The following is a 24,519-nucleotide window of genomic DNA, read 5'->3' on the forward strand; positions in this document are numbered from 1 at the left end:
TTTTTTCTTTGACTCAAACTCATCGCCTAGGGCATCCATATCAGGAGTGAACTCTTTCCTGATAGTCATGAGCTCGTAATCGATTCCAGATTCTGGCTGGAAAGGATCTTGGGGTTCTTGTTGGTAGGGATTTACCATATCACTACCTGTTGGTGATGGGTATATATATATATAATTTAGAATTTAATTGAATTTAAACTCTTCGGTTTTTTCAATCAATAATTCACTTGCCACAAAATTACAAAAATAAATGGACACGTGGTGGAAAATTGAACTCCAATTGAAATCCAATTTAGAATCTAATTGTATTTGAACTTTTCGATTTTACACTTAATAATTCACTTAGTACAAAATTGAAAATTAAATGGGACACGCGGCGCAAAATCGAGAATTCAATTAAAATTTAATTTGATTTGGCTATTAATATATACTAGCTTGTAAACCCATGCATATGCATAGATACACTTAAATATATACAATAAGATGCATAATATAATTCCTATATATATATATATATAATTTAAATACTATTGATAGTCATTTTATATTTTATTAACTCTTTAAAAAATTTGTAAGGATATTATTAGGTATAAAATGTAAATTGTCCACGTTTTTAAATTTTTTTTTTAATTGTGAAGCACTTTATTTATTTATTTTTTTATTTTAGATTCTTTGATTTTTGTATTTAATAACTCACTTGGACGAATATTTATAATGTGGTTCCATATTTGATTCTAAAATTAAGAAATAAAACTTTTTAAGAATAAATAATTTAGGACATATGGTACAAAATTAAAACTCTAATTTGAAATTATAATTTGAGTTTCTCTTAGTTTCACTTATATATATATATATATATATATATATTATATATATATATTAATAGCAAACATATAATTGAACAATTTTTACAAACATATTTTTTACATTATTGTACAATTTCTTTTGTACATTTTGCAGGCATTGTCTATAAACAGGTAATTGTCAAGAGCTAAATTTGCTGCAGAAAAGGGTCAAGTAATTGGTAGAGAGTTAAGAAACGTGATCACCCAAGCACTAAATTAAGCTGGTGGATGAATTGATTATGTTGAAGTGAGGCATTAAATATCCTCCTTACTTTAGTTTGTGTTTGTTTTGGATAAATTATAACTTTGGCATAGTATTTTCCCTTTCAAAGTATTGGATAGGTAATATTTTATTAGGAATTGAAGCAGTATAAAAAGGTCATACTCAGAGCACACAACTCCATTTTTGAGGAGTTTGAGAAAAGCGATTTGTAAATTTTACCCTAATTTATATATTTATTTTTAGGTGAAGCTGATTCTTGAACTCAATCCTACAAACCCACTAATTTTACCATAAATTTGTCATCGGCATACTGTATACTCTTATACTATCATTGATTTATCATAGGCAATAATTGTGTTTTTGGATCCAACTGGCAGGTCGAGGATAAGTTGATGTTGTTTATTTTCTGGGTGGGTATTTAGCAGTGTATTGCATGATAGCATGAGTATCTTATGATTGGGTGTAAATAGCATGGAGGTCAATTTAATTGATGCAATATAATGAAACAAAGTTGTAGAAAACACAGAAAAGTATCTCATTCTACCTTCCTCTGCCAGTAAGGATCCAGGAAAATTTTTTTTTTTCTTTCCCTTCTTCTTCTTTTTCTTCTTCACATTTGGCGAGCATCTAGAATAACTAGTGAATTACAACTCTATTGTACCATAATTGGTGCATTGGTTTGTAACTTTAATGTTTTTTGCTGTTTGGTTCCATTACCACATAGTTGCTCTAAAATTGGCTTAGTTCCAAGATGTAGAATCTATGTAAAATCACCATTTAGTCAGGCTACTACAACTTGGGTCTCTTTATTAAGCCAGACATCAAGTACATGTATCTTTAGATTCCTTATAGATTAACCAATTTCTAAATGCCGGAGTAGATCCCAAAGAGATCTCACTTCCTTATTAATTTATCTTGATTGAGATTTTTTGGCTCAACTTTATCCCAGTTTTGTTGTGGAAGCAACCCCATTTTACACCTTGAATTGGTCTAAATATGCAGATAGGAATTAGAAGTCAATTCCAATGTATTAAACAAACACTAAAGCATTTGCATTCCCATCATCAAAATGAAAGCCTATCTTTTCAGGATATGCAGATAGGGCATAATATGAAAAAAAAAAAAGTAGCCGAAGCAATGGAATTTATTTGATTCCAGGTTGATGGGTGAAGTAGAAGAACAACAGAAGGATCCTATTATAGTATTTAGCTCTTGTTCTTAAAGGGAAGTAAAAGAACCATAGGCCATAGCGTGATAGCAAAAAGAAAGCTAAAGCGTAGAGAGCGGAGCAGCATGTAGATAGAATCTTCTGCATCCACAGGTTCCATCGTTCCCACTGCTTAATGGTTAGGCAAATGAAAATAAAATGTGTTCTTAGAGTCAATTTTCTCATTCCTTGTGGACTTGGATCTTTTGATTTTATTTATTTTTTGTTTTGAAAAATTCCTTGCAAAATATGATTTCCAAACATTAATGATTCAGATGTGAATGAGTCGAATTACATTTACCTATCCTATGGTTTACCATTACCAGTGAACTCTCTTTCTCCAGGAATTGTGAAAGACGTCCACTAACATAATTATTGTTATTGTTTTAATTCATATTCCCCAAAAATTAGATCATACTCTACTAGTTTTAAATAAATTAAATACATGCTTTAAGATTCCAAGGCCCTTTACTTTAGGGCAATAAATGAGAGATAGAGTATATGCATGTGTATCTCACAAAATTGAGTTTAAGATATCTTACTCAAATCTAATCCACTAAATCCGATCACATGATAAAAAAAGCTATTCAAAAATAAGAAGTTCAACACTTTAGTCTATTTCATTTTTATAAAGGAAAATGTTAAAAGTAATACAAATTTTATTATTTGAAACTTATAAATTGATGCGACAATAAATATGATTGGTGAACTTTAATCACCTTATAATTGAATATTTAAATTGCCAAATTTTGATTGGTGACACAATAAATTATAAGATCAATGTAATAAAACTCCTAGTATCGGTATCACTAAAAAAAGAAGAAGTATTTATTCCAGCCGGGCATGAAGATCAAAGGGATGACCCAAATACAAAATACAAGGTGAAAATGGGCTGATTTCTATTTGATAGTAATAATAATAATAATAAAAAGGAGGTAAGGTAATCATGGGTATGCTGGGAAATGTATTGATTGGGTCTTTGTCATTCTGGGTTTTAAATTTAATGAATGAATTAATCAATGACATTTTAAGGACTTGTTTGTTTTTTGCTTTTTTATTTTATTTTTTTATTTTGATGAGAAGCATCGAAAATTGAAATCTTAAGAAACCAATAAACTTGCGGTCGATTTTGAATTCAGTGCCTTGATTTATTCCCAAAGAGAGGATAGCATATGACCAAAATCTCCATTAACGTGTCTAAAAAAGGGTTTTAATTTTATGATCTGTTTGGCGTATTCAATTGAGAATCGTGGTTTCATAGAATCATAAATGCTCAAAACATTCATTTATTTATTATAAAAAAGGTATTTCTTTATGTAAAAATGATGTCAAATTACTTTTAGTCCTATAATTTTTTTTTTCAAATTTAATTCTTGTCTCTAAAATTGAGAAATTTTCAATTTGGTTATTAATTTTTTTATTTAATAAAAATGTATCTCTTAGTGTGAAATTAGGTCAAAATACTTTTAGTCCTAGAATTTGTCTCAAATTTAATTTTCATCTCTAAAATAGAAAATTTTATGATTTTGTCAGTAAAATATATATTTTTTGATATAATACAATCAAATCATGGAGTGTGCTCCATTGTCATTAAGGTTGCATTTGAGATTAGAATTTAAAGTCAACTTATTTTATTATTCAGCTTATTTTTGCTACTATTTAGTTTATTTTTTCTATTATTTATGAGTCCCACTGTATTTTTTGGTATTATTCATAGATCCCACTGTACTTTATAGTACTTTCAACAAATTTTTTTTTTAATTTTAACTAAATAAACTGTTTTCAAACGTAAGTCAACATATTGATTGTCTTTTCTTATTTATTTATTTATTATTTACTTAACTCTTTTATTCAATAATAAAAAAATTTATCATTTCAACTAATTAGAAGCTACATAATTAACATAAATAAAAAATTATATAATTTTGTTATATTAAATTTAATCTAGACCACATCAGATAAAGAAAAAAATTGCTAGTAAAATTATAACTTTCTTAAATTTGAGAGGGGGGGGGGGGGGATTTAGAGTTGTAGAATGTAGACTAAAATCTATAAGGGTATTTTAGTCAAAATATTATTTAAACATTTTTTTTTTCAACATTTCCTTATAGGATAATCACCAATTGCCACGTGGATATTACGTTAGCTTCTGACTTCAAAAAATAATCAATCATAAGCAAATTCATGCTCTGAGCGCTAAAATTTCCTCCACAAAAATCCGCACACTCACAGACAGATACAGATTCAGCAGATTCCTCTCTCTCTCTCTCTCTAAAAAGTTCCAAGTTCACAGGGCTCCAACGTGTGCTTTTGTTGTCCTCAATTTCACCCTTTGCTTTTGTTTTTGTTTTCGTGGTTGTCACCTTTTTTTTTGAGTTTTCTAAATATATAGCCAAAGCTTCAATCTTTTTCTTGGTGTTCTTTGAAATATCTGCAATTTCTGTACTTGGGTTTGTCAGCAAAACAACCAAATGCAATTTAACTTGTTCAAGTTGGGTGTACTTGCTTCATGAACCTAAGCACTATGTTGGACTCAGTTGCTTGTTATCATAACTCTAAGGTAGTATTCCTTCACCAAGAGTTTTGGTTCATTGTTTGGTTCAGTACTTCAGTTCCTTTTTTTTACAAATTATTCTGCTTTTTTTGGCTAATCCAGTTGGTTTTTATTATTATTTATTTTAATGCAATAATTGGTGTTTGCTTTTTTTGGAACTTGGTTGTTTCATGGTGGTTTTTATTGAATTTAGGATTGTTGACTTTGTTCACTTAAATAAACAATAAGTAAAGGAAAAAGAAAAACAGAAAATTTTCACTTCAATGTTAGTTAACTTGATTTGGGTTTTCTTGATGAAATGATATCTGAGTCTTTTGTTTGTATGCAATTTGGTGTGTGGTCAAGATGTATGCATTGGTTAACCATCAATGATATTTGGAGGTTAGCTTTTTTTGCAACTGCCCAACAAGCACGTTTAGTTTAAACTTTTTTTACTTAATTTAATTGGAAATCTCATTGATATTAAAAATTAGATGTTGCAAATAGAATTGAAGTGCCAAATTATAGGGTGGAGTATTTAGTATTTGTGTAATAATATTAATACATCTTCTATCATACACTGAATACCTGTAAAACTTCTTCAAGCTATGTTATTTTTGTTTTGTTTGGTGTTAAGTTTCCCACGTTCCCCAAATTTCCACTCAAACTTAGTTTCCCAACAGAACTAGAGCACTAATGTGACCACAGATTAATAATCATTGCCCTGAATAATTTTTTGAAATCATTAATTTATCATCCTATTTTATATGCAATTTGGAATTGGAGAGAACTCCATTTTCATCATTTCTCTGCCACCCATTTTTTTTTTTTTTTTTTTTTTCATAAGTAGGCCGAGTTCTATTTGTTAAAAATAAAGGGAGGTAATTCAGCAAAAAATAAAAAATAAATAACAAAGGGAGGTAAGGTAATCATTTTTTAAAAAAAAAGGGGACCAATGGTGTCTTGGTCTAGTGGTGCCAGGGGCTAGACTTGGAAGGGAGAACTACGGTTCGATCCCCCGCAAGCCCGTTGGGAGGAGTTTAAAACCTTAACCCCGGGACCCGCTCCGAAACCGGATTAGTCGGCCCTGTGGGCTCGGATACCGGTTGGGAAACCAAAAAAAAAAAAAAAAGGGAGGTAAGGTAACGAGTCATCAGCAATCCAAACAGGGCCGTATTGATTGGGCCTTTGTCATTCTGGGTTTTAAATGTTGGGTTGGTTTGTTTGTTTTTTATTTTGGTGAGAAGCATTGAAATGTGACCTTAAACTAATAAACTTATGTTGATTTTGAATTCAGTGCCTTGATTTATTCGCAAAGAGAGGATAGTGTATGACCAAAATCTCCATTAACATGTCCAAAAATGTTATTTATTTATTTATTATTATTATTATTTATGATCTATTTGGCGTATTCAATTGAGAATCGTGGTTTCATAGGTGCTCAAAACATCATTTATTTATTAAAAAAAAGTATTTCTTGATGTAAAAATTATGTCAAAATACTTTTAATCCTATAATTTTTTTAAAATTTAACTTTCGTCTCAAACATTGAGAAATTTACAATTTGGTTGTTTTTTTTTATTTAATAAAAGATGTATCTCTTGGTGTGAAATTAGGTCAAAATAGTTTTAGTCTTAGAATTTGCCTCAAATTTAATTTTCATCTCTAAAATATAAAATTTTACGATTTTGACTGTAAATTATATATTGCTACTAATTATATAAAAAGAGCCAATGGCTCTAACTAAGTTCTTTTGGTTTATTTAAACTTTTTTCTTTTGTAACAAGCCAAAATTGAGTTTGGGTGAGAAAGAAAAATTTTTAATATTAAAAAATGTTATGTCTACAATATTTTTATAATAAATTTTAAGTAGCAAATTATTATTGCTAATATTAATGGAGAAAAAATAATTTCAGTAGTGGGTTCAAATTAGAATTATTAATAACTTACCATAAAAAATTTGTCGTAAAAGTATTATTAAAATGTTAATAATGTAAAATTGATAACATTAACTACCAAACGAACCTTTAATAACCAACCCAGCAGATTAATCTACTTCTACAGTGAAAATTTGGTTTAGTCAATTGGTGAGCAAAACTCACGGTTTTTTTTATTTTGCCTTTTTTTTTTTTTCTTGTCACTCCATTTTGGTTTGTGCTCTTTTTTTCTTTAAAATATTTATATGAGTTGGCATGGTATTATTATAGTGACTACAAATTTCACAATATTTTCATAATTATTGAGGCGTCAATTTCTTATAAGTCAAAATAAAATAATAAAATATGAAACTGTAACCAACCACAACTGGAAATAAATGTTTTGTGAAAATGTTATAACACTTGTTGCTATCACAATATTTTTACAATTGTTGAGATCTTATTTTCTTATAAATAAATAAATAAAAACTAAGTCCATAATATTTTCACATTAAATTCATAACAAATCATAGGTGGTAAGCTATTATTGATGAATAAAAAATTAATATCAGTTGTGAGTCCATTTTAAAACCAATAATAACTTGCCATCTAGAATTTGTTATGAAAATATTATGGAAATAACATTTCTATAAAATAAATAATACAATATCAAATTGAAACTTACCATGACTGAAAATAAAGGTATTGTGAAAATATTGTGACATTTTGCTGTGTTCGTAGACTTCTTTTTTAGTTCGGTCAAATTTGATCATAATTTTTTTCTGTTGGTTTTTTGTTTGTTGTTTTTTTTTAATGCATAGATTAAAGTGGTTGTCCCAATTAAAAACCAATAACAATTTGCTATCTATAATTTATTGTGAAAATATTATAAATGTAGCATTACTCTAAAATAAAACAATAAAATGAAATATTAACGAATGTCCTAAGAGTATTGGTTTAGGAACTATTTTTAGAAATATTTTTACAAGAAAATGACAAAACAATTAATTTTATTGACAACTTTTTATATTTCCTATAAAAGTGATGTCAAAATTTTTCTAATATGGTTTATTAACAATTGCCCTAAGGGCATCTGTTAACATGACCCAATAATAAAAATTCATAACAGAGCTCAACATAGCTAAAATAAAGGTATTGTGAAAATATAGTAACATTTATTGTGTTCCTTACTTTTTTTTTTTTTTTGTTTAGTCAATTTATTAAGCCAAAATTCATAATTTTATGGACAATTTTCTTGGGCTGACCTTTTTTTAACACATTGTTTAAAGTAAAAAACACATAGTTTTACCAACAACAAAAAAATAGAAAAAGTATTTTCCCCCTTTATGTTTGGGGTAGTTTCATTCCCCTCTCCTAAACTTTAAAATTGAATAATTTCCTCATTTATATTTTGTAAACAAGCATATAGTCCCTACTGTTACCCTCTTAGTTAAACCCTAACAAAATCTTATGATTCTTAGAATATTTCATTGTGCAATATCTAAAATGCCTCACTAAATTTTAATGTCCCAAAAATTTTCTTTGGGTATTTTGATTTTTATGTGTTAGTCATACTTAGAAAATAAAAATAGTAATGTATGGTATTCTAATTGTTACCTAGAAAACACTAATTTATTAAAGATTTAAATCTTTTAGATTTATAATTTTATCTAATAGAAACTTCAATGATATATGTCTATTGTTATCTTGTTCTTTTTTCATTTGTTTTCTTTCTTAAAAAGGTGTTCATTAAAAATTAAGTAAGCTAAATATCGTAGTTAGGCTCATAAAATAAGATGATAAAGAAGAAAATATGAATAACAAAATATTCATTACAAATGGTTGTAGGTATTTAATTTGATGAAGAGTTTCAATTATAGCATATGTCATCATTTATTGCAAAAATTTAAATATTGTGACAATGTTTTATCAAAACTTAGTTGTTTATTATTGGAAGATGACGACATTCGTTATCATTCTTAGTAGAATTTTTTCATGAGTAGATACTGCCTTTCGTAAATAGGTTCTAAGAAATTATCATAGTAAATAGCGGCTTTAGGAATTTTTATTAGGATGGTACTAAAAAATTTAAATTATATAAAATTTAATAAATCGATAAATTGAATATTTGCTACAAGTGAGTCGAGTCGCTAAAGAGAGTAAAATTGTTGCGACTGCAAAGCTAAAAAGAATATAATTGTCATCACCATCAAGGAGAACTCACAATTACAATATTTTTCTTGGTACCAATTTTTAGGGAAAAATGAAATTAGACATTATTTTTATTGAATAGGTTGAATGAGCTATAAATTTGAATATTTAGCGATTTTTATCTTTTTGTTTTATAATATGCTTTTTGTTGAATAATTTGACCACTTAATGTAGTTTGGTCTTGTCTTGTTTTTGTTTGATTTATGTTTGTTGTTATTTGGGCTAATATTTATTGTTGTTATTTAAGCTTTTTCTTTTTAATTTTATAAAAGGGATTAAGGATTATTTTTGGGGGGCAGAATTAATTTTGGAGTAATACTACGTCCGCAACATTTTTACAATAAATTTTATGCAAAAAGCTGTTATTAGTGATAAAAAAATAATATCATTATTGGGCTCAAATTAGAATTAGTAACAACTTACCACATTAGATTTGCTGTGAAAATGTTATAAATGTAGTATTATTATTTTTTTTAATTGAACCCAACCTTTTGTAATTCTCAAGTCAGGATATTCAACATTTTTATTAGATTGGTCACAATAGGTTAATTTAACATATAATAATTTTTTGGCAAGTGTATATATGCCTTTTTTTGCAAGTTAGGGTGGTCCTGTGACCACCCTAGCTTGCATGTGGAGCCACTAGTGCATATGTTAAAAAACTATTCTAAATTTAAATACATGATTTCATACTACTAAAAAAAAAAAAAAATCTATTTTAAATTTTCTAAGGTAGCACTTGTAACCCAAACTAGTTTTGATATAATACAATCAAATCATGGAGTTTGCTCCATCATAAGTCAACATATCAATGGTCTTCTTTTATTTATTTATCATTTATAACTCTTTTATTCAATAATAAAAACCTTTATCATTTCAACTAATTAGAAACTACATAATCAATATAAATAAAAGAAAAATTTATATCCATTTGTTATATTAAATTTAGTTTAGGCCACATCAGAGAAAAAAATTGCTAGTAAATCTATAAGGGTATTTCAGTCAAAATACTATTTAAACATTTTATCCTTTATGAAAAATACAACATTTCCTTATAGGATAATCCCCAATTGCCACGTGGATATTACGTTAGCTTCTGACTTCAAAAAATAATCAATCATGAGCAAATTCATGCTCTGAGCGCTAAAATTTCCTCCACAAAATTACGCACACTCAGAGACAGATACAGATTGAGCAGATTCCTCTTTCTCTCTCTAAAAAGTTCCAAGTTTACAGGGCTCCAACGTGTGCTTTTGTTGTCCTCAATTTCTCACCCTTTGCTTTTGTTTTTGTTTTCGTGGTTGTCACTTTTTTGAGTTGTCTAAATATATAGCCAAAGCTTCAATCTTTTTCTTGGTGTTCTTTGAAATATCTGCAATTTCTGTACTTGGGTTTGTCAGCAAAACAACCAAATGCAATTTAACTTGTTCAAGTTGGGAGTACTTGCTTCATGAACCTAAGCACTATGTTGGACTCAGTTGCTTGTTACCATAACTCTAAGGTAGTATTCCTTCACCAAGAGTTTTGGTTCATTGATTAGTTCGGTACTTCAGTTCCTGTTTTTTACAAATTATTGTGCTTTTTTTGGCTAACCCAGTTGGTTTTTTTTATTTTATATTAATGCAATAATGGGTGTTTGCTTTCTTTGGAACTTGGTTGTTTCATGGTGGTTTTATTGAATTTAGGATTGTTGACTTTGTTCACTTAAATAAACAATAAGTAAAGGAAAAAAAAAAAACAGAAATTGTTCACTTCAATGTTAATTAACTTGGTTTGGGTTTTCTTGATGAAATGATATCTGAGTCTTTTGTTGGTATGCAATTTGGTGTGTGGTCAAGGTGTATGCATTGGTTAACCATCAACGATATTTGGAGGTTAGCTTTTTTTGCAACTGTCCAACAAGCACATTTAGTTTAAAAATTTTTACTTAATTTAATTGGAAATGTCATTGATATTAAAAATTAGATGTTGCAAATAGAATTGAAGTGCCAAATTATAGGGTGGAGTATTTAGTATTTGTGTAATAATATTAATACATCTTCTATCATACACTGAATACCTGTAAAACTTCTTCAAGCTATGTTATTTTTGTTTTGTTAGGTGTTAAGTTTCCCACGTTCCCCAAATTTCCACTCAAACTTAGTTTCCCAACAGAACTAGAGCACTAATGTGACCACAGATTAATAATCATTGCCCTGAATAATTTTTCGAAATCATTAATTTATCATCCTATTTTAAATGCAATTTGGAATTGGAGAGAACTCCATTTTCATCATTTCTCCCCCCCCCACCCCCCCCTCCCCCAAAGAGAAGTTGGATAGTTTTAGATCTTTGTTAAAATAAAAATCTTTGAATGGCAAATATCAAGTTAGATAACTCCCTGCTCCAGTGTCCTTGACATGCTCGTGAATTTTATCTGGGAAATTTCTCTAGAGTAATTGGCACGTCAACGACATGATGATATTCACTTTCTTAATTCAGGTGCCCGATTAACTCTTTAATGTGTGTGATTATTCATGTATGTCCAACCTTAGTTCAACTATTTGTGTGTGCTTGATTATTAAATGTGTATTATTGTGCATTGACTTGAACTTTGAATTCTTAAAGGTAAAATCATGGTGGTAACACTAATCTATTTCAATTGTTTGTCATCTTCCAGGGATACGACATAATCAAACAAAAGAGCCCAATCCGGGCTTACTCTCATGCTATTTCACGACTTGGTGAACAATATGTTCATATATCTTCTTCCTATAACCGGAAAGTATGTCTTCCATCATCTGCCATCAGTTATGGGATTATTCATAGATCTTTTGTTTCAGGATATATCTTTGAGGGCACACCTTCGTTGATTTCCTCGGTATCTAATTACGGAGGATTCTGTTTTTCTAACCATAGACTAGGCCCTTGCAAAAGATCACGGGTGTATGCAGCACTTGATGTTGCCAGTGCTGTTGATGTCATTAATGATCTAGGTTTGGATACTCTGACATTCTTAGGTGTGACTGTCTTGGTTGTTCCGGCCTTCAAGACCATTAAAGCTAGCCCTGTAAGTGTAACATATGCATTTTGATATTTTTCCTTTATCACTTTCTCTCTCACACAAATGCACACAAATGCAAGAATATATAATCTTTAGATTTAAGTTAGATTTGTCCCTGCGCTTTTCTCAAAAGGTGTGACAATGTAAGGACAATCATTGAAAAGAAAATCCAAACACACCACACAAACGGATGAATGTTTTCAATCTTAATTATGAGCAAAATAGACATTATAATTATGGTAACTAAATTATACAACAAAATCTACATGGATGAACGTTTTCAATCTTAATTATGAGCAAAATAGACATTATAATTATGGTAACTAAATTATACAACAAAATCTACATGATTGATATTGTCCATTTGAATTTCAGTTCTTTTTGTCAATTTTTTTATTTGTAATGATCAGCAAGACATCTAACTTGATTTTACTTAGTTAGATTTTACAATGATATATTTGTGCTTATTATTTTGTTGAAAATTTAATAATTCTGAGGTTGAATTCTAACTTTCTACTTAGTCAGTTAATATTGCAAGGATATCAGAATGTATTAATATAAAATACAAAAGCAATAGCTCGCATACATGTTTTTGCATACTTCCTACAACAATGCAGTGCTACTTGACAAAGCTTCATGTTTAAATCAAGTGTGGAAGAAGTGAACAGGTGCAATAGTTCTTATCAGTTCATTTTTTCATTTCTATTGACAATTTTAGTACCAATCATTTGCAGATACTTGGTTTCTTCTTTGCGGGGGTTGTGCTCAATCAGTTTGGTTTGTTTAGAAATCTTACAGATGTCAAAGTTTTGTCCGAGTGGGGGATTCTTTTTTTGGTAAGCTTAATCATTCGTCTGCTTTATCTGCCACTTTTGCTGCTCTTATATTTTTGGAACTAATTGTTGTCCTAACCACAGCATTGCAATTTCAATTCTATTGTTATTCATGATGATGTTTATCATTACATTTTTATTAAAAAAATATTTATAATGCAATAAAGCATATTGCAATACCAACTACTGAAACTAATCATCTGCCATTATATGTCCATTACATAGCTCCTGACTGTATTTCTATTGTGAAATGTTTATCCTTGTATAACCTTTTCGCCAAGATGGCAAACTGTGTTCTATTGATACTACATAGTAGGGACCAGAATTTACATCTATTACATTTCGCATGCAGAGTTTTAGCTTTTTCTTAAATATCTGATATTAATTGATTTTAGAACATCTGCACAAATGTTTGTTAGATGTTGAACCATGAACATGTATCGACTTTAAGCTGTCTGTGTGTGTGATTTTATTTTATTTTTTATCATTTGATTTTTTCTTGCACCTAACTATAACACTAAAAGGTAGGGCAGTGAGAAGTACTTAGGTTTCATGTTCCAATTTTAAGAGTTAATATATATACAGGACAACATGTGAGAATTCTTTTCCCGGAAAAGTTTTTCTTCTTTGCATAATGTTTTGGATATTTATTTCTTGGTTTGAATTTTAACTTCTCTAAAAAGATTAGAGGATATAGATTATATAACTATCACATTGTCCACTTGTAATGACTAATGAATATTTTGCAGCATACCTTGTGAAGATGAAGTTTTTTTTTTTTGGGACTAACATGTAACGTTTTCAGCTGTTTGAGATGGGTTTAGAGCTTTCATTTGCACGTCTAAAAGCTCTTGCAAAATTTGCCTTTGGCATGGGTTTGACTCAGGTATGATCTCAAAAGCTAAGATCTAGTTGTCCATAAGGGTTGAATACTCTTGTAAATAATATGGTATTTTTCCAGTTCTTGAGCGTTATGGAAAATGAAAATCCAATGTGGAAAGTTAAGGCAGTGGTTCATTAAATTTCCTGACATGCAAGATGTGAAATTGATGGAAAATTGTGCTTTTGCAGCACTCTCAAGATTTAATGATACAAAGAATTTGATTTGCTAATATTATTGGAGGTTTATGTGGGTTCTGTTTCGGGAGACATATACCTTTTTGACAATGTTTGGACTTGGAACTCGGTTTTCTATTGCTTGGAAATTACATTCTTTAGGAATTTTCTAGATGTTTCTGTGGTTTTTTGGCCAACGAGCTCTAGGGTTGGTACATAGCTTACTGGTAAAAAATAAATTTATTATTTATTATGGTTTTTGGCCATGTCCGAACAAAAAATGCTCAAAATCCAACACTTTACAGATAGATGTTAACAATTTTGGTTGGCTGGTTAGGATAAACCACTACTGGAATTGAGTATGAAAAGTTGTTTCCATAGTTAATTAGCTACTTTCATAGAAAATTAATCAATTTAGTTATATCTTTTCTTTTCCTTTAATGTTAAGATTAAAATTCCCATCAAAGATGACTTAATTGGATTCATAATTAATCAATTTAATTATGTATATAAGTTTATTGAGTAATTTATTGTTCAGAAATAAGAATCCACTTGACTTAGCTTTGTTAAAATGCATTACATATCGGAGCTGTTGCTTGTGATTTTACTTGTTTAGCTTGCATTTAATTCTCATGGTGGTTCTTGAAGTTGTGTGGCAAGACATGACTACAATTCTATGAATTTTGGGTGGGTCCTTAAATTGATTACCTATCTTGTTTCACCAAAATTTTTTTTTTTTGTGCTTTTGAAGGTTGTGTTATCTACTCTTGCTTTCACAGCATTTGAACTTCCACCTAATGGGGCAATTGGAACAAAAATTTTGGAATTCCTTTTTCACTCAAGGTCTGATTTGGTGAGAACTTTTTTTCTAGACATCTTCAATACTTTGCATGCAATAACCTGTCTTAACCATCATCGTTCACTTGTTTTTTGTTTTAATGGGAATCTCATATGAAATGGACTGTTTACTGGAAAGTTTTAATGCGATGAATAGTTCAGCTAGTTGGAAATGCAGGCTTATCTCTGATCTAAAAACAGTCTTCACCATATTATCTCTCTCTCTCTCTCTCTCTCTCTCTCCTCTTCAGGGTTAGTTGAGGTAATTTGGGGTGGACACCATGGGGTTTTTGGTTTTTTGATTGTGTAGACAAACACCCTTTTTTTGTTTTTATAGATAGAGATGTGTATTATCATTACTTACATTAGATTTGTGTATTTCTCTATCTATGCTAGGTGTTTCTAAATAGAATGTAAATATATGCTTACTCTACTGACATAGATTATGCAAATTTGTGAGTTCTCTAACTATACATATTGACCTTGTTGAATGAAAGCCTTGTTACTGGAACCATCTTCTATATGCTCTGAAGTACCCCTAACATAATGTTGCTTTTTTGGTATATAAGTTCAACCATATTGTTGCAGGTCAACATCAGAAGCATTGATGAGGCTGTAGTGATTGGTGCTGCACTCTCTTTGTCTTCTTCAGCTTTTGTTCTGCAGGTATTCTTATTGTAGGTATATACATATTAAGTATGTTCCCATTAATTGGTATTGTAATTTTGGACATAATTGTGCAATTATTAAAACCCCCTGATAAATACAAACAGTCAAGCTCAAGTTCGGATATTGGCAATTTTTCTATCTAGATTTCTCTTATGCTGAAAAACTTCAAAGTTCCAACAGGTGGAAACATCTTTGAATGAGCACTCAATGTAGCAATTACGTTGACTTGCTTCTTCTGATATTATGAATCAATTGTGAGCTAGATTCACCACTAGCTTTTTGTGGCATTATGAACTTTTAGGACTCTTGGAATCTTACCTCTTGCTAAAGAATCTATTTATTTAAAAAAAAAAAAAAAAAAAAAAACAATGTCACATATTAAGATATGGAGTTGTATCCTTTTCTATTCTTGACCTGATCATGTGAATTATTTTCTCCAAGCACACAAATTTGAAACTTGAGGTTGAGGATGATGCAATAAACTAATATTGTGATTGGGGGTTGTTATAATATTATATTGGTTAAGTAATTACATTCACCATTTCCTATCAACTTAAGCTTTTGGGAGAATTAGAAATTTATCATGGTATCAGAGCTACTCTACCTCCTATTTAAAAAGTTAAAATTCCCACAAGTTGGCCTCACTTTAAAAATACCACATGTTGGGACTCACTTATTAAAGGGGAGTTTGGGCCCATGCGTGGGAGAGAGTGTTAGAATATTGGTTAAATGATTAAATTCAACGTTTCCTATCAGCTTTAGCTTTTGGGAGAATTATTAATATATCATGGGTGATTCGAGTTGCTATCTTATGTTTCTTTTGTAATGACTTTGTGAGTTTAATAAGTAAGGTTTGAATCGTAATGGTATTGTGAAGTTCAAAGTTGAGTATATGTGCACATTCAGTGGAACTGTTGCTTAATTGGGTTGCCTTGAAAGCTTAAGCTTGTAGATTGGCTGTTGGAGAAGTATGATGATATGCTTATTAATAAGTTGGCATATAGAATTATAGATGCTTATGCAACTCCAGAATGATGCTATCAACTGCAGTGGAAAATTTTCTATCTGTTCATCATATTTTAATCTAGTTTATAAATGTATTTACCATGGTTTTAGAACAATTTTGTCAGAGAAGATTGAGCATGTGGCTGTAGGTTGGCAAATTTCTTGTAACCTGAAAGGGGGATGCCAATCCAACTTATATGTCATAGCAATTGCTCACAGTTATGAACTTGTTACTTCACAATTTGGCTCATATATGAAACAATTATCTATTGATCATATGTTCTATCGGTGTGTAATGATTGAAAATAATGTGAAAGTTTTTATAAATTTCTAAATTATTCTTGACACGAGTTGGGGCATTGTATGACAAGACAATAGAGATAGCGTGATTGGTTAGTGTTGGATCTTGTGATTAGGTTGATAGATTTTGTGGGCATCTAGTATAGTAGACTCTCAGGATGAGTTCGGAGCAGTTAGTAGTGACTTGCATTGTAGATATCCTTTACTCCCTATTCCATATATGGTTTAATTTAGATTCTCCTGCCCCCCTGCCCTCTCTTTTTTACTTACATAGTATAGCATATAGCTTCTTGCAGAAAAAGGCGAGCTCCCAACAAGATTTGGCTCAGCAACTCTGGGAATACTTCTGTTACAGGTTCTATATGAGACTGATGAATGCATGGTCTTCTGTTTTGTTGTTAAATCAATATATTAATACTGGTGCTATTATAGTTCTTTTTCCTTCCCTTTCTGAATTTTGCTAGGGTCATCTTTGCAAAGTAGTACACATCAAGTATGATGTCAGTAACTTTTTGGACTCCCACTGGTTGATATTTGCAGGACATAGCAGTTGTCCCTCTATTAGTCATACTTCCGGTGCTAGAGAGCCAGGTACATAGGATTACTATAATTTCTTAAAGCTAAGTACCTGAAATATATTTTACATTCAAAAATACAATGTTCATTTTTAATGTCTAGTAATTATAGTGTTTTAATCTTTGAGGTCAATGTAACTTGCCTTTTACTTTATAAACCAGCTAGTAGTCTCTAATGGATATGATTGGTGAGATTCTCTGTAAGATGGATTGAGCTTTTTGTGATCTGCAATATATATTGTGATGTCTTTGTTCAAATATAGTTAAGTTGTAAGTATGAGATATTAGGGTTAAAGGAGAAATTTTTTTTTTTTTTGAGAATCAGTGGAGAGAGATATTTGAGAAAAAGGTTTAGGGTTTAATCAATCAATCCCTCACCTTAGCACATATTATATTAGAGTGATATGGCAAGAATACAAGAATAAGCTAACAAGCTAATTTAAAAATAACAAAAGTAACTTGTGTGTGTGTGTGTGTGTGACTATCAAAACCCAACTGAAAAAATTTAAATTTTATTAGCCATGCTTTTAGTTCTAGATAATATTCAGAAATTTTATTGATGAACAAAACCAATGTCTGTGCGTGTGTGTATGCTATCAAAATCCAGCTGAAAAACTTTGAATTTTATTAGCCATGCTTTTTAATCTAGATATATTCAGAAATTTGATTGAGTTAAAAATTTCTGAGTAATATTTGTCAATGAATTTTTCTCATCACATTTATAGTCCTATCCCCTGATAATATTTTATTCTCTTATATTTTCTCTTTACTTTTTTTCTATTATATTTTTGCTTCTCACATACAATCTCATTTATTGACCCCTTACATGTCTGTACTCTCTCTCTCTCTCTCTCTCTCTGGTTTTATGCAGAATCTGGTAGAGGAAAGTATTTGGCCAATGCTTGCCAAAGAAAGTTTAAAGGCTTTAGGTGGACTGGGTCTGCTTTCTCTTGCGGGGAAGTATCTTCTTAGGCGAGTTTTTGAGGTTCGTATCATGTTGATTTTATGAGGGCCCAAGACACTTTTATAATTTAGAGGGTTTAATTTATTTTTCCTATTTCAGTTTGTTGCAGAAGCGAGAAGCTCAGAGGGATTTGTTGCTCTTTGCCTATTGACTGTTGCTGGGACTTCACTTCTCACCCAGAAGTTGGGCTTTAGTGATACGGTTTGATAATTTTTTCTTAAGCATGGAGAATGGCTGATATTTTTATTCTTAATTTCCATCCAGTGGTGAAATTTGATTTCAAACTGCAGCTTGGAGCATTTTTGGCTGGGGCACTATTAGCAGAAACAAATTTCCGGACACAGATTGAAGCTGATATAAGGCCGTTTAGAGGCTTACTTCTTGGGTTATTTTTTGTCACTACAGGGACATCAATTGATATGCAGGTATATAATATTATGCATTGTTGAGTTTCTTAATTTTTGTGTATTTGGCTGGAAATTTATTATGATGAGAAGCTGTTAAGTACACAAGGTTTTTGTAACAGTTTTCTCAAATATACTTCTCTTCGACCCAGATGGGTGTGCATTTTCATTCTGATACAATGTTTCATAAGATTTGTGTTTATGATGGATACTCTCAAGAATGGAGCATGGGAAGGGTTCACTTGAAGTGGCTGAATTAAATTTTAATCATTTAAATACTTATCTATCTTATGGAAGATTGAAAAATATGAAATCTATGAGTCATAATTCCCTTTAACCTATGTGACAAGGAAACTTATTTCTTTGCATTTGGCTCTGATATAAGTAAATATATTGAAATATCCATATTGGCAAAAGCATAATATCTCAATATATTTTAGTCATCCTGAATCTGTTGATTTTATAACTCTACATTGATTAATCCTATGTGAGTTCCTCTCATATTTATTCTAATCATTTATGTAAATTATTTAACTTTTGTGTAGCCTGCCTTTCCTCAATGATATCTCTTTAAGTCTTAGTCATCCATTGTATCTTGTAATTATTAGTTATTATTATTCATTAAAAGTCATCTTAGAAAGAAAAAGGATAACATTTTGGTAACAAACTTAAAAGTCTCTCTCTCTCTCACATCTGCTTTGTTAATTTGTTTTTGAAGTAAAATGTTAATAATTTAAAATCTAATAAGGTTCCTGTGCATTGCGCTGTTTCTTTTAGCTCACTAATCACTATTAAGTCTAGCCATCATTTTTTCCTGTCTCTACAGCTCCTTATCCGAGAGTGGCCAAATGTACTTTCACTCTTGGCAGGTTTGATTGTCATCAAGACTCTGATCATAACAGCAATAGGTCCTCGTGTTGGACTGACTATTCAGGAAAGTGTAAGAATAGGATTACTTTTATCTCAAGGAGGCGAGTTTGGATTTGTAGTTTTTTCTCTTGCAAACAGGTGACTCATAAATTAGATTGATTTACAACTTTTCTTAGACTAAGCATTCCATATTTCCTTTTTCTTATAGAGTTTTCTGCCTTCTTGGAACCAGGCTTGGTGTGCTGCCACTTGAGCTTAACAAGCTGCTCATAATTGTCGTTGTCTTGTCAATGGCGTTAACTCCATTGCTCAATGATGCTGGAAAAAGGGCCGCTGAATTTATTGGGGACAATTTTGATGAAGAGATTGTATGTTCCTACTTGAAGGCCTCAGCAAATGGCTTAATAAATAGGGAAATCATGTTTAGCATTAATGTGGTTGGATTAAGTTTGCATATGACGACTAAAATAGGGTGCAACTTGGATGCCATACATGTAGCTGATCTAGTCATTTTAGGTTAGATACTGATTGCCGAGCTCAGTAACGTGAGCTAGTAACCCAAGTGGGGGCATAAATGTGATGGGACTTTGGCCCAAGCCAGTTGGTTGGATTCAGTGAGGCTTTCATTCTGGCCCGCCCATTCCAAGCAAAGAGATGAGCCAATGGACTTGAGCTAAGGCTCTGGGTTCAGTGGTTCCTAAAGAGGAGGGCAATGCATGAGGCTGGTTTCACAGAGCAGCGACTACCTCCCACTCTTTGCAGTGGAAGTATAACAGGCCAGTGCCAATTGGATCCAACATGGCCACTGTCAACCCAACTGAACCATCACTTTTATGAAAAAAATCCTCTCAAAAAAAAAAAAAAAAAAAAAAAAAAAGACTGATTGCATCTTCCCAGCACATCACTTTTATGAAAAAAATCCTCTAAAAAAAAAAAAAAAAAAAAAAAAAAAAAATGTTAGAGACTGATTGCATCTTCCCAGCCCTACTCTTCAAACCATTAATTGCTTTTTTTAATTGTATTTTTAATGAAAACAAGGAAAGGGTTAAGTAACAAGTGAAAGTTATAAAAGCGGATGAGTTATTAAATAATTAAGTTTCTTTACTCAGTAACTATCACTAAGTTCTTGCATTCTTGGCCTTACTTTGAACGTGTAGTATTTCATTCAATATGTCAGTTCTGCTAGATAGTTCTACAGATATAATATATTCCCATTTCTTCTGTAACTATTTAGAACGCTTAAACTGAAATATGAAATTTCCACAGAAAGCTGCTGAGATGGGAAACTTTGATGCTAGTGAACCTGTAGTGATCCTTGGGTTTGGACAAATGGCTCAGGTAAAGTAATTTTTATACAGTAAGAATTATTACTTTGAGCTGTAGTTCATGATTCCGTTGTTGATGATTTTTGTTTTATATTAAAAAATAAAAAATAAAAATAATTTTTTTTTTATAAAATTGATGCAGGTCCTCGCCAATTTTTTGGCCACCCCATTGGCTTCTGGATTAGATGGTGATTCTGTGGGACAGGCTTATGTTGCTTTTGATCTTGATGTTTCTATAGTTAAGGTAAATGACCGTTAGATTTAAAAGACTGCTTTCTTTAATTTGACTCAAATAAATGATTTCAATAATCCAAAAGTAAATTGCCGTGATGTATTTAATTTTTCTTAGTGGATATGTGCCCGTTTTAGCGTACCAGAATTTTGAAGAACAGAATTTTCATCCAAAGTTTTGAGGAAAGTTCCTCCAACCTACTACGTGGCAAGTCAAATGAACATTCATGTGTTCTTTTAGTCATACGACCTACTCAACAGTCACATGACTTCTTAGGAACTGCCATGTGATCCGGATAACTTTATCCAATTTTGAATATTTTTATGCACTTTTTCTTCAGTTTAAAAATGTTTCTAGAACTCTTTGATCATATGTAATAATGTTCTTGTTGATTTCAATTTGGAGTTCATGCTTTACCTAAGAACTCTACAAATTGATGGAAGCTTAAACTTTTTTCCATTAGTACTATCAGACTTATGGTGAAGTGATTAAATTCATCATTTCCTAACAGCTTAAGCTTTTGGGACAATCAGTAGTTTAACAATTACAATTCTGATTTCAAATAGTCTTTTCTTCTTCTTCCTCTTCTTTTGATAAATAAAACTATTTTATTAACAAGAGAAGAATGTTCAAGTACACAAGAAAGATGCAAATAGTAAAATTCCTTTATTTCTCATAGTGAAAAGGTAATGGGAAAAGCTAGGGGTGCAACTAAAAACCAGAAAACCAATCCTGCCGCAATTGGTTTCTGTACATTGTTGGTTGGTATCAGTTTTACCTTGTAAAATTTTTTTGACGTTTGGTGCTGTGATTTCTCACAGAAAAAATGAGTTAAACATATTTAGTTTTTAGAAAATATATATATATATATATCTGTGTGTGCCCGCATCTGATCAAAACCCTTTATCCTTACAAGCCCCCCTTTCCATTTTCCAGTCTCTCACTTTACCTCTCTTCTAACCATTATCTCTGATCTCTTAATTTCTCTCATTCCTCAAAGCTCAGCCACTATTGTTTGTGAACAATGGTTGGATTATTTGTTTCATCCCGCCTATTATTCATCAAAGTCTTGTCGTGTTCACTTTGCTAGAATGAAATATCTCGTTTGGTCACTAGAGCTCCACCAAAGGCCTCCGACCAATTCAAAGCTCCCTCAGTCCCTTTGGTAACTGCAAGTTGCTTGTACTGTAGAAAGCAGAAAGAAAATCAAATATGAGAAATTTTAACTGTATTTTTGGCATAGCAATTTTGAAATTTCTTACAATTATTTTAGGTGGTTTTGAATCAGTTTTAAGATTTTTTATCTTCATGATCTGAGATAGCAAGTTTCACTCTTTAATTAATTTATGTCTTGGGGATACGCCAAATAAAAATCCTATAGTTTTATCCATATAGAAATACTCTGATATAGTATGTACCCTTTGTGTTGTAATTTTGTAGCATGAATTGTATGTAGATTTGGCAATTTCTCTTTATTTTTTGTTAAATAAGAGATTGTACATGGTAAAGAAATAATTTTTTTTTTTCACCACTGCCTTGACAGGCATCTCGAAAACTTGGCTTTCCAATTCTTTATGGGGATGGATCACGTCCAGCAGTTTTGCAATCTGCTGGTATCTCTTCTCCAAAGGCTGTCATGGTTATGTACTCAGAGAAGAACAGGACAGTTGAGGCTGTTCAAAGGCTTCGACTTGCTTTTCCTGCAGTAATGTTTTCGTTATCTCTCTCTCTCTCTCTCTCTCTCTCTCTCTCTCTCATGCATGTGTGCATGATCTGTTGGTGACAACCATGACAAACAAGATCAGAAAATCAGCTCACCACTAATCACAGAATGCAGAAAGAGTGGGAAAAGTATATGGGGTTAACTAAGTGTGCCATCATAAAAGAATATTTTAGGATTTTTTCTTAATATTGAATTTTTGTTAATGTTATTACTTCATAAATAATACTATATTTCTAGTTGTATTTTTGCTGGTTTGATTGTGAATCTTGTGGCGAAAATTCTATCCATCAGATCCCAATTTATGCCAGAGCGCAGGACCTCATGCATCTTTTAGATCTGAAGAAAGCAGGTGCAACAGATGCTATTTTGGAAAATGCAGAGGTATTAATAGAAGTATTCTTATTTTCTAAGTTATGTTTGGACTTGCAAAGTGTAAACTAAAAGCTCTCCGGTATTATGGTCTGGGCATGCTTACTAAAGTTTTCACTTTCCTCATGCAGACAAGTTTACAGCTGGGCTCTAAACTTTTGAAGGGGCTTGGTCTTATGTCTGATGATGTAAACTTTCTCAGCCAGCTTTTCCGTGACTCAATGGAACTACAAGCTCAAGAAGAACTCAGCAAAAGTGATGATCGAGAATACGAGATCATGAAGCCATTACAGGTACTTATACTGATTTCAAATGTTATAATTTGGTCCCCCAGTGAACACTTGAAGAGGTCAGTTTGCAAATAATTTCCAATACAAGGAACTGATCTGCACTGAATTTACATCACATTGTATTGTCCCTCTTAATTTTTGAGATTTAAACCTGATTGGGATACTGTAGCATTCATGAATTGTTCTATTAAAAAAACCTCATTATAATGAACAATTTCCTAATTAGGGTGAGATTTTTAGACGAACTAGAACTTTCTTTCTATGCAGCTGGTCCCCTCTTTTGCAATGTACTTTTCTGTATCATTTCCTATTTTGAATTACCATTGGTGACAAGTTTGACAATTTTTCTTAAGCCCTGTTGCTGTTTAATTCCAACTTCTTAAATTACATGAATTACTGTGTTGCTTATGATTTGTTTATATGCTACACATTTAATTTGAAGTTTGTAACCAGTGGAACGATTACTAATTAACCAATGGGTTTGATTGATAAGGTGAGAGTTGCTGACCAAATTGGTGACCAAATAGGTGACCAAGCACCTTTAACTTCACCTGAAGGAAATTTCTCGGGAACGAACCAGAAGGATGCAACTCGCCTCTTGAGGTTTCAAGAACAAGTAGATCAAGCAAAACATAATGGTGAGCTTCAACAGTCTGAGGATTCAGGCAAGGGCGTTTTATATTGTGAACTAAATATAGAGAACGGATTTCCTGGAAAATCTATAGATTCTGAGGGGGAGAAAAATACGGTGGACCCATCAATCCCTTGCACAATAACTAAAGAAGACCCATAAAAAAGTTTCAGACTTAAAGTGCTCGAGTCTTGTCTTCTTCAAGATTTTTGTTCCTCCCAAAGGTGTCAGATGTACATGAATTTTGTTGAGTCTAACATTACAGAGAGTAACACATTACAAATTGTTGGAGAGACTCTGGTGTATTTGGAAATAGAAAAGAGGGGTTGTCTGTAGCTAGCCTTGTAACCGAAGAAAAAAAATACTCATTTATATTCTTTTTAAACCACAGTACCACATCATGTATACATTGTGTAATTTGATAATAAAAAATGAGCAATAGAAGGGTTGATTTTTTA

At 31.3% G+C, this 24,519-nt stretch overlaps 1 protein-coding gene across 6 annotated transcripts; it reads left to right on the forward strand.

The window, feature by feature from the left end:
• Nucleotides 1-4,472: 4,472 nt before the first annotated feature.
• LOC111982973 (K(+) efflux antiporter 3, chloroplastic) lies at nt 4,473-24,519 on the forward strand. 6 transcript variants are annotated; one of them, XM_065770070.1, is made up of 20 exons: nt 4,473-4,835; nt 11,595-11,658; nt 11,758-11,984; nt 12,713-12,814; nt 13,617-13,697; nt 14,619-14,720; nt 15,293-15,370; nt 16,965-17,033; nt 17,219-17,269; nt 18,125-18,238; nt 18,317-18,418; nt 18,508-18,642; nt 19,448-19,629; nt 19,724-19,859; nt 20,758-20,829; nt 20,959-21,060; nt 22,592-22,753; nt 23,063-23,152; nt 23,272-23,433; nt 23,924-24,519. In XM_065770070.1, the coding sequence occupies exons 1-20, from the start codon at nt 4,785-4,787 to the stop codon at nt 24,221-24,223; spliced, it is 2,382 nt and encodes a 793-aa protein (XP_065626142.1). In that variant the 5' UTR covers nt 4,473-4,784; the 3' UTR covers nt 24,224-24,519. The 6 variants fall into 6 exon arrangements, with proteins under 6 accessions (XP_065626142.1, XP_065626139.1, XP_065626143.1 ...); XM_065770069.1 differs by lacking the exon at nt 4,473-4,835 and adding an exon at nt 10,060-10,436; XM_065770067.1 differs by having other exon boundaries at nt 11,595-11,984.

The sequence above is a fragment of the Quercus suber genome, unplaced genomic scaffold, assembly GCF_002906115.3.
Source record: "Quercus suber isolate HL8 unplaced genomic scaffold, Cork oak 2.0 scaffold_3B, whole genome shotgun sequence".
NCBI classification, from domain to species: domain Eukaryota; kingdom Viridiplantae; phylum Streptophyta; class Magnoliopsida; order Fagales; family Fagaceae; genus Quercus; species Quercus suber.

What these genes read in the sequence shown, in the direction of transcription:
- LOC111982973 (XM_065770067.1), top strand. Translation starts at nt 4,785, where the DNA reads ATGAACCTAAGCACTATGTTGGACTCAGTTGCTTGTTATCATAACTCT. An exon ending in AGTGGGGGATTCTTTTTTTG is followed by an intron (nt 12,815 to 13,616) that starts GTAAGCTTAATC and finishes TAACGTTTTCAG; the next exon opens with CTGTTTGAGATGGGTTTAGA. An exon ending in TTCACTCAAGGTCTGATTTG is followed by an intron (nt 14,721 to 15,292) that starts GTGAGAACTTTT and finishes ATATTGTTGCAG; the next exon opens with GTCAACATCAGAAGCATTGA.